Raw genomic sequence first — 13,438 nt, 5'->3', positions numbered from 1 at the left:
TTCTGTCCTAGATTGACCCCTAATTTACTGTTGATCTTTGGGGTGCGTTGCGCAAGACACAAATCTAGTTTATAATAGTTGGCAACTCAAGTCTTCTGCAATGTAGAAAGTATTTTATGTCTTTGGTTGGTCTTTATTGTATAAATATCGTTAATAAAACGATAGCATACAAGCTTGGATATTTTGGGGCATTTTAATTTTAGGTAGTCAAGAACAGTTGTGTATTTTTTACATGTTTAAATGTTTTAATGTAGGCTAATATATTTACTGCATTTATTGAACTAATGCAGGATTACAAATAATAATTATAATAGAAATAAAAATAGAAAATTAACCCAACATTTCAAGCGTATATTTGCTCTTTAAACTTAAGCGCATGTAACCATTGCCAAATCAGGTTCAATAAAGTTTACATGGTGGTGCCATCTGGTGGTTGGTTTACGTTACCTAAACTGAGATATTGTTTCCGTTCCAGTTTTGTTTACTTAATCAGATCGGACCATAGTAAGTCATCAGCTTTTAATTTGTGTGTGAATCTCATTGATATTTATTGAAAGAAACTTGTATCTTTGATGATTTTTATGCCTCCAAAAACGTTTTGAAGCCTGTTGGCATTCAGTTGTTCTTAACTACCTGGACATCAGTAGTAATGTAGAGATTAAACACATTGCAGTAACAATGTTTCAGAATGACACAAAGTACCATTATTTGCTGCACGAGAATAGACCTGGAGACACAGTTGTTTTGCAATTTTCTAGGAAATGAGGGCATGATTCAAGAATGTTGTCAAATCTTGAACTGACACAAAAATCCTCAAAATGGTGTTAGGTGTCATCCAAGAAGTACCATTATTTAGTTGTAATGTTTATTAAGAATTTCAAAAACGACAATGGTCTCAAAATAGCTATACCCTCTATTAAATGACACCTTAATTCGCAACCCTGTTGGGAATTCTGGCAAAGTGATTAATCTTATTTATTATTTATTTCCCTTTTAATTTGCTGTTTAATTTTTATGTTTAATTTTAACAAAATAACACAAGCCGTTTTAATCTGTGTTTATTATATGTCCCACATTTTGTTAAGTTTAATGTGAAAGAAATAACAGCTTAAATAATGTTTGACCAAGGATTAACTTTTTAAAACTTAAGCACCCATTCTCACTGAATTTTTGTTTAAATGAAGAAAAGGGCCTATTATGCACTCCATTAAACAATATAGTGAAAAAAAAATACATATAAAAGGACTAGAAAGTCTGAACCAAAAGTCTTCTAAGCTTAACGATACATTTATTTTATTTTTTGAACATATTTTTTAAATTTAAACGTATACAAAAACATTATTATTTTGCCCAACTCGTCTACAAAAGAATGTTATGTGCGCTGTCCCTTTTCAGATTTTGTGTTTGCTCTTGTGCTGGTCAGGTTTCAAAGGTTCCTTTCTCTGTTTTTTTTTTTGTTATGTGGGGCACAACAAATATTGACGAGGCTCAGAGGTCTACTTGACAGCACAGGCTGATCATTTAGGCTCAGTGAGTTTGTGTTTGCATGTGGATTGTGCCTGCCATTTTAATACTGAGAGAACTCATTTCTGACTTCTTTCCATGAAGCCTCCGGTTCTTCTTCTTTGCGTCCTGCTCTTCTGTCAGAGCTGGGCTTTTGAGTTTGTCATCGATGGAGAGTGGGAAACTCAATTGGTAAGACTAAAAGTAAAACAATGTAAAGTGTGCATGCAGCCAAAGATGGTGGGTTGATAAGTTATATTCTCTTTCTATTAATGTGTTAGTCAGGTCCGTTGGATCAGTATCACCAATCTGGAAGACACAGGGTAAGTTTTCATATTTAAAATACATTCATGCATTCGGCATACATTTTGGCAATATGTGCACTTTTTTGGGAATCAAACCTGTAATCTTGGCATTTTTTAGCACACTACCAGGAAAAAATTAGTCAATATCAATATGAAACTAAGGAGAATGTGAAATTGAGCTGTTCTTATATATACATATAATACAGATTTTGTCTTCCTAATCTTATTTATTTAATGTACTTGGTTTCAAACTGTTTTGTAATGGGTGTAATGTGATCAATGGCTCTCTGGGGCCTTCATTGATTACCGATGATCAAAGTGTCAGGTGTAAGTCCAGCGGTCTCTTTGATTGTGTCATACTACGTCACGTAGCTGTTTACGAACTCTTCCTTTATAAAATAATGCGCTGGATTTACTAAAAAATATATTGCATCATTTTTGCATCCACTTTTTAAAGTAAGTTTTCCTTGAAATTTTAAGAAATTGCATAAATTGGAAATGATGCACTATATTTTTAAGTAAATGTAGCCTTTATTTTTTTCATTGTTCATTAACAGGGTACACTTTAATGTATTTTTACTATTAAAGTCTATTAAAGAATGATTAACATGAAAGTTGGTAGTTTAAAATCTCATTTTAAAGTTTTAATATAATATAAATTCATCAATAGCTGTTATTTTCAATTATTTTCAAGTAAATCCAGCGTATTATTTTTTTACAGTGTATGTATAAGTGATAGCTTAATTTAGGCTAAATCTGCACCCTTGATACTCATTTTAGCCTAGTTTATATTATATATTTTTTGTATAATAAATTGTAATGTTTTTATACTGTTTATTCTTAGGAAAATAATCACATAAATCAAGTTTTGTAACCTTTTCCAAAATATGGTACAGGTGAAAGTTGGATCTTCTTAAAAATTTACTTCAGTTGGTAATACACAAAAACTTTGTGAAAAAATTAAGGTGACATTTTTTAATAATTCAATTGATAGCACCTAAAAATTTAAGTTTTTTCAACTTAAATGTTTCACCTAAAGTGAGAAAATGTAATGTGAAAACATTACATTTTTATTTGTTACCAAATAAAGTATTTTTTAAGTTAATCCAACTTTACATTTTTACAGTTGCAATCTAAAATTCTAATATAAATATTTAGTTTGATATCCAAAGGTAAATTTGATAATTTCTTATTAAACAAAAAATACTTATACATTTTTTTGTTGCCTTGTTTGTACCATATTTATGAAAAGTACCTTATAATATAAATTCAATTTCCCCTAATCAGGAGAATTTATGTTATATATTTATAAAATAGTCCTATCAATGTTCTATTAACTCCTATTAAACTATTTCCATTAATGTCTTTTTGTTTGTATGTGTAGAGGAACATTTTGACCAGTGAGGAGGAAGAGGATTTTGAGGTATGTTCTTGTTATTCAACTTTGATCTTATCTAATAATCGATTGTCTTGTTTGAAGACACTCCGGTTATTGACTTACCCTTTGCCGCTGTTCTACTTCTGTTTTCCAAGTACACAATTAGTTTGATTTACTTAGCTAATTTGTCTTAATATATTTTATAGTTTGTTTCACACTTCTGTGAAAATTGCAATCAAATCAGCTGATCGTTCAGTTTGGTGTTTGCTAAGGATACATTATTATTTCTCATACTTTGTGTTAGACCCATAATCCGAAGTATTGAAGCTTATAGCATTTCAACATTTAGTTTCAACTATTATTTGATCATCAGTTTTTGGCATCAATAACGGCAAATCATTTTAAATATCACTGTTAAAAATACTTTGCTGCCTTAAATTTTTTTGTTAAATCAACTCAGATTTACAAGTCATTTCAACTTACTATTATTTATCTTGACAAGAGATGAGTTGTTTGTTACAACTTATAAAATGAAGTTGACTTCTTTCAACTATATTTTATAAGTTATAACAACTCACCTGTAGTTATAACAACTAATCTCTAGTCAAGATAAATTATAATAGTAATGACTTTAAAAAAAAAAAATGTTTTTTTAGGCAGCAAAGTGTTCATGACCTCTTCTAAAAGTGGAATAAATAAGCTTTCCATTTATGCATGTTTGTAAGGATTGGGCAGTATTTGGCAGAGATACAACTTTTTGAAAATCCAAATATTGAGAAAATCACCTTTAAAGTCCAAATGAAGTCCTTAGCAACACATATTTCTAATAAATAAACTGTTGATATATTTACGATAGGAAAAATTACTACATTTCTGAACATGATCTCATAATATCCTAATGATTTTTTGCCATAAAAAATGAATAATTTTGGCCCATGCAATGCATTTTTGGCTATTGCTACAAATATACCAGTGCTACTTATGACTGGTTTTGTGGTCCAGGTCTACATATAGAATTATTTTTACAAAATTGAACTACATGGAGGGCAGTTAGCCTGTAGTCCAAAAATGTTTATGATGTATATTATTGACATTGATTGATTCATGTACTTTACTGAGTTCTGTATGTGTTGCAGGCTATTCAGGGCTATGACATCACTGTTAAGAGCTATAAGATGGAGAGCAGGATTACGTCACGATTCGTTCACACCACAGTCAAGAGCTCTGTGGTTAACTCCGGATCCAGTGCACAGAGCATCGGCTTCAACGTCCAAATCCCCAAACGTGCCTTCATCAACAACTTCACCATGTAAGAACGATAACACACACAAACAGACACACAAACACATCGACTTGCTTGCTGACTGCCGCCTGCTTTTCAGGAACGTAAATGGGATCACATTTGTTGGGTCTGTTAAGGAGAAATCAGTTGCAAGAAAACTTTACGCTCAAGCTACAGCCCGTGGGAAAGCTGCTGGTATTGTCAGGTATTGTACTTATCTGATTCTTTCAGATAATCATCGATTCATCTGTACTGCCAGTCTGGTAACACACATGTTTCTCAGGACTAACTCTCAAGCAATGGAGACCTTTAAGACAGAGGTGCATGTTCCTCCTGGCAGCAAAGTGGAGTTTGAGCTACACTATCAAGAAATGTTGCAGAGGAAACTGGGCTTTTACCAACACACCCTGCACATCCAGCCTGGACGCCTGGTGCCTTTGCTACAAGTCAGTTTCACATAAGCACAAACATATGTACGCTTTCATCAATCATAATTTCTCTAAATGTGTTTGTTGATGTTTTTTTTACCCCAGGTTGATGTTTATATATTTGAACCCAAAGGCATTAAGTCTGTCACCGCCTCTAACACACTAGGAGACCAATTTGCAGAATTGACCAAAATCACCCACACCAAAGACAAAGCCCATTTAGTGTTTAAACCAACAGTACAGCAGCAACGTAAGTGTGAAAACTGCACAGACAGCGCTGTGGATGGCACCTTCACAATCACATATGATGTCGAGAGAGAGGGCAATGCTGGAGAACTGCAGGTGTGGATGTAGACAAATTTACATTTAACAATTGATGTACAATTTGATGTATATTTCTAGGTAAAATAAAGTTGTAAAATATATACATATACAGGATACAGTATAATGACTGCAAAATAAAAACAAAAATGTAGTTGAAACATATGCAATAAGGGAAAAGTACAGTCAGTCGGTTTGTATCATTATAATGAAGTTTATTTGTGATTGACCATTTAGAAAGTGCAGAGTAAAATGTTGTTAACAGTAGTATGTTATTTTACAATGACATTACCTCATTACATTGCATGTGTAATAATCGGCAGTTGTCGTCTCTGTATCAAGTGCATTGCATACATAATAAATCATCCTCTTATTTACATGCATACATGTGCACATTATGCATGGGCATAGTATGAACACTACATACTTCTTAAAAAGTAAAAGTGTGATAGTATGCTAATGTTTTTTTCTATACCCAATTTTTCAGGTGTCTGATGGTCATTTCATTCACTTCTTTGCACCATCTGATCTTTCGCCTCTCTCCAAAAACATTGTTTTTGTGATTGACGTCAGTGGCAGCATGTGGGGATTGAAGATGAAACAGGTAGGGATGTGGTAACCTGTATTTGCATATATAAATTTGTATATATACACTTAAATGTTTACGCTATCCCATTAATTGATCAAAAATAAAGTGCCCTCTTGTGGAAGTAGTGCAGAACTGCAGTTGCATTTGTCATGGAAATTTCGTTGTGACAACAGCAAGGCATTTATTTAAAGAAATAATATGAAATTTTTATGAAAATAATTGACTTATGCCATTCTGGATGTATATGACTTTCTTTCTTCAGCTGAACATAAAATAAAAAATATTTATATAAATATTTATAATGCTGTCATCAGCATACATTCATCAGCTAGGAAAAAATCCCATTGTGGATATTGTTACGCTGTTTCACCAACGTGTGGTGTGAACTTTGCTACTGACTTACATGTATGCACTTTATACAATTATTGCCCTTGGTGTGCATGCGCCTTAATACAGAGAAACATGAAGTGAAGAAATTTAATTTATACATTTTTTTTATTATTTAATAGATATATTAAGTAATTTATTTTATGATTTTTTTACTGATTTCATGTCCATTAAAGTTAGAAAATGAAGTGCTCATTTATCTATCTTTGTTTTCTTTCTTTCTTTCTTAGACAGTTGAGGCAATGAAGGCTATTCTGGATGATCTATCAATGGATGACTACTTCAGTGTCATAGACTTCAATCACAACGTCCGCTGCTGGAGTGAAGACCTGATGCCGGCTACCTCCATTCAGGTGGATGAGGCCAAGAAGTATATTCAGAATATCAAACCTAATGGAGGTAAGAAAGAAAAGGCTAGAGAGAGAGGCATATGGTTTAAAAGGTTTTTGTTTTTGTGTAATTTTGAGTGACATTTAACTCCAGGTACAAACATCAACGAGGCTCTAATGAGAGCAGTGCAGATCCTGACGAAAGCATCCAGTAGGGGCATGCTCAACTCCCATTCTGTTTCTATGATCATCCTGTTTTCTGATGGAGACCCAACAGTAGGTAAGAACGTTCACATTTACACAATTATGTTTTCTTTTGATAATGTACAGTTTCATGTTTTCTATTGCATGTTTAGTTGTGAAGAGATTGTATTGAGATTAAAGTCTCACTTGAAACGAGTGGACCTAGAAACTGTATTCTTTAGGTCACGATTTAACAAGTGAATAAACTATTTTTGTCTTGTGGAGGTAAGCAATCACCCAAAAAACCTTATAAACCACCTAGAAACATCATAGCAACCACCTACATAACATAAAGACTGCAGCATACAGTTGTGATGCCCTTCTGATCTTCAAGAGCATCTCAGTAATGTGGCATCAAGTTTTTAAATGGGCAAGCCAAACATAATTCCCTCTCTCTTTCTCTATCTGTCTTTAGGAGAAATAAAGTTGAGCACTATTCAGAAGAACGTGAAGCGTGTGATGAATGAGGAGTTTTCTCTCTTCTCTCTTGGTATCGGCTTCGATGTGGACTTTGACTTCCTGGAGCGAATTTCCTTGGACAACAGGGGTGTCGCCCAGAGGATCTTTGCCAATCATGATACATCAGAGCAATTAAAGGTATTGACACAATCAATGAAGCAATATGCGTCCTGCATAAAAGTCTTGTGACAGTGTAGGTACACCGTATAGATTTTTACCGACATCTAGGAGTGAGATTGTGAATTGAGACCAACAGCTTAGTCCACAGCTCAACCCTCCATTAAAAAATCATGTTTCAGAAAAGATCTCAGCAGTGTCTCAAACCATCAATCACTAGTAGAAGATTTGGAAATAAACTCAAACATTTCTCATCAAATTCATTCAAAACTTTCAAACAATTTCCACATTTATAGATCTGAACATTTATTGTATATCAACAATGGAAACCTCTTAAAACCCTCATCCCATCCCAGGAATGTTGCTTTATTAAAGGAATTTCTAATTCTCTTCCTTTTTTCCTTAGGAATTCTATAGCCAGGTCTCCGCTCCTCTCCTCAGGTCCATCACCATCCACTTCCCTCAGAGTGTTGTAAGCGACGTGACTCAGAACCGTTTTGACAAGTTCTTCCGTGGTTCTGAGCTTGTAGTGGCTGGAAAAGTTCAACCAACAGACCTCACAACGCTGCAAAGCTTAATCACTGCCTCTGCTGTGAGCGATGCATCCCTTTTGTCTCAATTTAGAGATTCTGATTAGATCCAGGATCAGCGCTGCTGAAAAGACCAACATAGGTTGTGTTTTGGATGTTTAACTGATCAGTAACATTTGTGGTCCATTAGTTCGACCAGCACAATGGATCTAGTCTGAGAATTTATGCTGGTCCTTTCTGCAGGAAGTTATAAGTTTATATATATATATGATATAATACCTTTAAAGTACACACCAAATATTTACAACAATTTATTAATTGAAAAGTTCAGTTAATAAATGACCACTTTGACTAGAAGTACATTTCCCTTCTAGGCCAACATGGACCTTAACATCCAGACAGACACAGATATTGGGGAGCTGGACTCTGTGCTCAACACACAACAGCATTCCTTCCCTGGCTTCGCTCGACAAATGTGGGCTTACATCACTGTCAATCAACTTCTAGCCGACCGGTGAGAGTCACAACCCTGTCTGAATTTATCTAATCAAATTGTGACCCTTAATAGCCAAACATAAGCACAAGTATGCTTTTAGCTACAAAAGTTCAATTTCATGTTTTATTGCTTTCCAAAGTGTGTCAGAATGTGATTTTCAAAGCAAGTATAGGTTTTATGATGTTATATAAATTATACACATTGTTTTAAAGTATATCAAGCCATAAAAGTGATTAATGAATGTTAGGGCTTTTCTTTGATGTATTGCGATGGTCATAGGTTCGATTCCCAGGACACTTATACTGAAATACTAATACAAAAAATAAATAATAGCCTACTTGCCAGCATCTAAACCACAACATATGCTGGTAATTTCACAATAATATCTGTTACTTATAATAATAACTACACAGGTACTTCATCGGTGCTATATGGCACTTAAAATGGTTCCTTTATGAATACGAGCCAAGAACCACTTTTAGTGCTATTTAGCACCGTTTGTTTTTAGAGTGTATTACATATTTATAATACTAATATCCTATGATAAATCTTCAAAAATCTTAACAAACTATATATCATTGGAATGCTCTAAGAATCTAGTTTTCATATTTCAAAACTTTTTTGCAGTAACAATACTTAAGTGACAGTAATTTATTAATTTGTGAATACTATGCAGCAGACCAATGGCACCTAGTGGCCTTTGTTGGTAAAACCACTAAAAGTGTGACAAAAAACATTTTTTTTGTGATTTTAATTTTAAATTTGAATCAAGATTAATTGAGACGTATGGCTTTATTTTATTTTTAGCATTTTGGGAATGAAACATTTTCATTTTTTATTCATTTGAAGGTGCACATCATCTTTTCACCCCCCCCCCCCACTCAAAAAGTTGGGGTGACAGTTAAGGGGTTAGTGTGGTTAAAACTGTATGGACCTTCTTTTGTGCAGCGCTCTAGCTCCTAGTGCAATTAAAAAGCGTCTGATCACCCAGAGGATTGTGGATTTGGCTGTGAAGCATCAGTTTGTGACCCCTCTGACTGCCATGCTGGTAGAAAGTCAGGACCAGGTGATGGCTGAGCGACTTATCGCCGACTCGCCCAAAGATTCCAAATATGGCTGTTGCTCAGGTAACCAGCACAAAGGGTTTCATCCTATTTCATATAATGAAATAATAAAAAAGATATAGATATTTTTATTCCTAACCAATAATGCTAAGGCATGAATTCCACTATTCCTGGAAAAACATTTGCTATAAGTATTAATCATCTCTCTTAAAGCCCCCACAACCTAAAAAAATGTGTTTCTAGTAGAAAATTATTCAAAAGTGTGTGCAGAAACATCCTGTTATTATACAAATCCTTTATTCTTCTTTGTGTGATCTTCTTTAAACCACAACAGTCACACAAAACAGGGCTGTTGGGGATCCCCTATCAATGTGATGTCACATTGATTACGCCCCAACCATAACTGCTCACAGACTCCACCTTATGAGCGCGTTGTTCAATCTTCTGCCAGAGACACATGTTTTGAGGTAGTCCAAAGCACATGTGTAAGCGCTCTACCCCATACTTTGCATACGTGGAGGGGAACAGAAGCTTTCTTTGCATTTAAAGAGACACACACAAAAACGGCACGTTTTTTATTGCAAGCACAAATAGCCATGTTCAACATCATATAATGAAAGATCTGTGCTGTATTTTGAGCTGAAACTTTCTGGGAATAACCGAGACTAATGCTAAATAATGCTAAAATAACACCTACATTAGGGGCCCTTTAAATATTTAGATTTACAGTATAACTTGAACCTGACCACAATAAAACTGGTGAAAATAAATTGCTTGGTCATCTACAAACCAGAAAATCTGAAAATAATAGAGGGTGGAGTAACCACCCTGAACAACCACCCTAAATAAGCAAACAACCATATTCCCCTGTTATAGTTTTTCGGTCTTTACAGGTTCAGATACCACTTTTTTATTTTTAAAATGTAAATCAAGTATTTTTATGTAATAATACAGTCGATAATGACATGATAGCCGATATTATAACAATTACATTATTAAATGTACATATAATTATAAATCTATATCAATTTTCCTGGCTGTTTACACAAAAAATATATTTTGAAGGAGTGTTTTGAAACCTAGCATATTTTGCTGATCTCTCTTTTTTCTTTTGTTTTATTTTTTAGCTACAGCTCCTTTCAATGGGAAACCTCCTGGACCGATAGTCTACTCCACTCCTCCGTGGGCTTCCACACCTGCCCCCAAAGACCTTGAAGAATCCAGGACAGGACCTGTACAAGAAAAAACCCTTCCTGGGAAAATCACTAGTGGTAATGCACCATCCAATTATATTCAGACAGCTAAAAAAAGGACTGTTTTAGACCACTGTTGTGAATGAAGCCAAAATGCAATTCTTAAATCTTGTCAATAGTTAACACCAATGTTTCAAGAAAACACATTTGCACAAAGGGTGCACTTTAAGGTGCAATTTTCACATTTATATGTACACTATGTATATAAACATTTAGCTTTTCTTTACCGCAGTGGACAGTGATCCTCACTTTATCATTCACTTACCCAAGACCAACATGGACATCTGCTTCAATATCGACTCCAAGCCTGGGCACATCCTCAACTTGATTTCAGACACTGGAAAGGGTAACTTCTCCAGACATAATGCAAAATGTTTTTTAAGTAACAAGGTCCTTATTTTGTATTTCATATGTGCTGTGTTTTTCTCTACAGGTATTACAATCAATGGTCAGTTGGTGGGGGCTAAGAAGATGAAGAACAACAAAATAAACACATACTTTGGTACCATCTCCCTATACTCCAGAACAGACGGCGTGCAGGTCATAGTTGGAACAAACAGGATTGATCTGATGGAAGGCAGGAACAATCATTCCTTCTCTTGGGGAGCAACAACTGAACTGATGCTAAAAGGGTATTAAAGTCTTATAATGTCACGTAGCCAAACCCTGACAGTCAGCATTAAGTCGGGTCCACTTTGTAAAGCAACAATTGCATTGGAGTGCCGGTGTCCTGCAGAGTTTAGCTCAAACCATAATTAAACACACCTGAAGCAGCCAATTAAAATCTTACTAGGTATACTAGAAACTTTTAGGCAGGTGTGCTGAGGCAAGTTGGAGCTAAACTCTCCAGGACACCGGCCCTCCAGGACCGAAGTTGCCCATCCCTGATCTAAGATATTGTGAAGAAAATTTAGTCTGATATTAGTTATTAGTTAAATTAATGCTATGCATTTGGTCAGGCTTTTCATACTGGGTAAAATGTAGCTGTGGTTGTAAACTTTTAAGAGTTATATATAAAATGTATATTTCATGCAACAGCAGGGTCATTGTCATAAATATATGCTGATGTGTTTGTTAATATATGCAAATCCTTGCTCGTCAGGATGAAGATTACCATAGTGAAGGAGCAACAGGTTACTGTGACGACCGATGATGGTATTTCATTGACAGTGCTGCTCCATCGAGCATGGAAGAAACATCCCGTGCAGGTGGACTTCCTGGGCCTTTACATGCCAAATGACAACAAATACTCCTCGCAAGTTCATGGTCTCATTGGTGCGTTCACCAACATGCCTACTAAAATAAATGACTAATATTATTAACATATAAGAGATATAGCATCGTTGTTTTATATAATGTTTATTTCATGTTCATGCTTTTGAACTCCGTAATCTAGTGACTGTGTGACTAATAAAATGTTTTTTGTTTGTCCTAACAGGTCAGTTTACACAGGAACCACAAGTGAAAGTGTACGATGTGCATAAAGGAGCAGATCCAAAAAAGAAAGAGGCCGTAATGGAGGTGAAAGGCAACAAACTGGCCGTCACCAGGTACATCTGTCAATTTCTTATACAAACTAGTAGTCATTGTAGAGTGAATCTCACAAATGTCCAGTTAATATTTCCAGAAATGTAATAAAGAAACAAGAAACTAATTTTTATGAAAATTAAAGGTGCAGTTTGTAACTTTTAGAAGGATCTCTTGACAGAAATGCAATATAATATACATAACTATATTATCAGTTGTGTAAAATAACCTTTCCGAATGAACTGCATTATCTTGGAATGAGATGTTTTATTGCAATACACTGCAGGTCTTCTTACATTGGAGTCGCCATTTCACAATATCATGTTTTTACAGTAGCCCTAAACGGACAAACTGATCTGTAGAGCGCATTTTGTCACTAGATTGTCTCAGATGATGACGTTTTTGTCCTGTGTTGGCTACACTAGCTTAACTATGCGTTTCGAAAGGCATGGGTGAGCTGTGAACTGAGCTGTTGGTTGTAATTCACAGTCTCACCACTAGATGCCGCTAAAATCTACATAATGGACCTTTAATATATAGTCAGTGATAATTCTCTTTGCTCTAATACAGGAAAATCATTCTGTATGTGTACAATTTTAGATTAAAATCTGCATAAAGAAAATACAAGTGATACCATATATAATGTGTTAATACTTTTCAATAAGGTTTCATTATTATCTTACATGATTACTATTATTAAAATGTTTGAATTTGTGTGTTTATCAGGGGTTGGCAGAAGGACTACAGAATTGACAAGAAACAAGGTTCAGATGTCTACTGCTGGTTTGTCCATAACAACGGAAAAGGCTTTATAGATGGCAGTTACACCAACTATATCCTCCCTGAGCTAGACAGCTTCTTGCCTTCTCTCTGAAATGTTAACATAGTGGTTATGAGAGGAAAAGTCTGATTTCAAAAAAATCTTTTATTTTATACAAACAAAAGCCTTTCTCATGAATCTTGACAAGAAGGTTTTGAGAAAAAAAGTTCATTTTTAATACTACAAGATACAAAACATCAGAAAATGGTGCTGTACATCAAGCAAGAGAAGATAATCCTCTAAAATGAATTAACCTAGAGCATATCAATGTATTGTAATAATTTGTAATCTATAAATATTTTATCAAATGCAACCATTTTCAATGACATCAAAAGGTAACAAATATGAGCACAATAAATTGATTGCACAATTTGTTCCAGTATGTATATTAGATGATTGTGTATGAG

General features: G+C 34.6%; 1 protein-coding gene across 2 annotated transcripts; it reads left to right on the top strand.

The window, feature by feature from the left end:
- The first annotated feature begins 1,474 nt into the window (after window positions 1-1,474).
- itih2 (inter-alpha-trypsin inhibitor heavy chain 2) lies at window positions 1,475-13,422 on the top strand. Of its 2 annotated transcripts, none has more exons than XM_065274648.2 (20): window positions 1,475-1,695; window positions 1,785-1,826; window positions 3,193-3,231; window positions 4,323-4,495; window positions 4,569-4,673; window positions 4,752-4,914; window positions 5,002-5,238; window positions 5,705-5,821; window positions 6,424-6,592; window positions 6,677-6,802; window positions 7,181-7,362; window positions 7,748-7,933; window positions 8,246-8,385; window positions 9,316-9,494; window positions 10,565-10,702; window positions 10,917-11,030; window positions 11,118-11,316; window positions 11,787-11,959; window positions 12,123-12,234; window positions 12,938-13,422. In XM_065274648.2, exons 1-20 carry the CDS (start codon window positions 1,603-1,605, stop codon window positions 13,083-13,085), a joined length of 2,835 nt encoding a protein of 944 aa, XP_065130720.1. In that variant the 5' UTR covers window positions 1,475-1,602; the 3' UTR covers window positions 13,086-13,422. The 2 variants fall into 2 exon arrangements, with proteins under 2 accessions (XP_065130720.1, XP_065130719.1); XM_065274647.2 differs by having other exon boundaries at window positions 10,559-10,702.
- Window positions 13,423-13,438: the final 16 nt, after the last annotated feature.

Source organism: Paramisgurnus dabryanus, chromosome 1 (genome assembly GCF_030506205.2).
Source record: "Paramisgurnus dabryanus chromosome 1, PD_genome_1.1, whole genome shotgun sequence".
Taxonomy (NCBI): Eukaryota; Metazoa; Chordata; class Actinopteri; order Cypriniformes; family Cobitidae; genus Paramisgurnus; species Paramisgurnus dabryanus.
The sequence above is the reverse complement of the archived record's forward strand: the minus strand, read 5'-3'. Positions and strand labels throughout refer to the sequence as shown.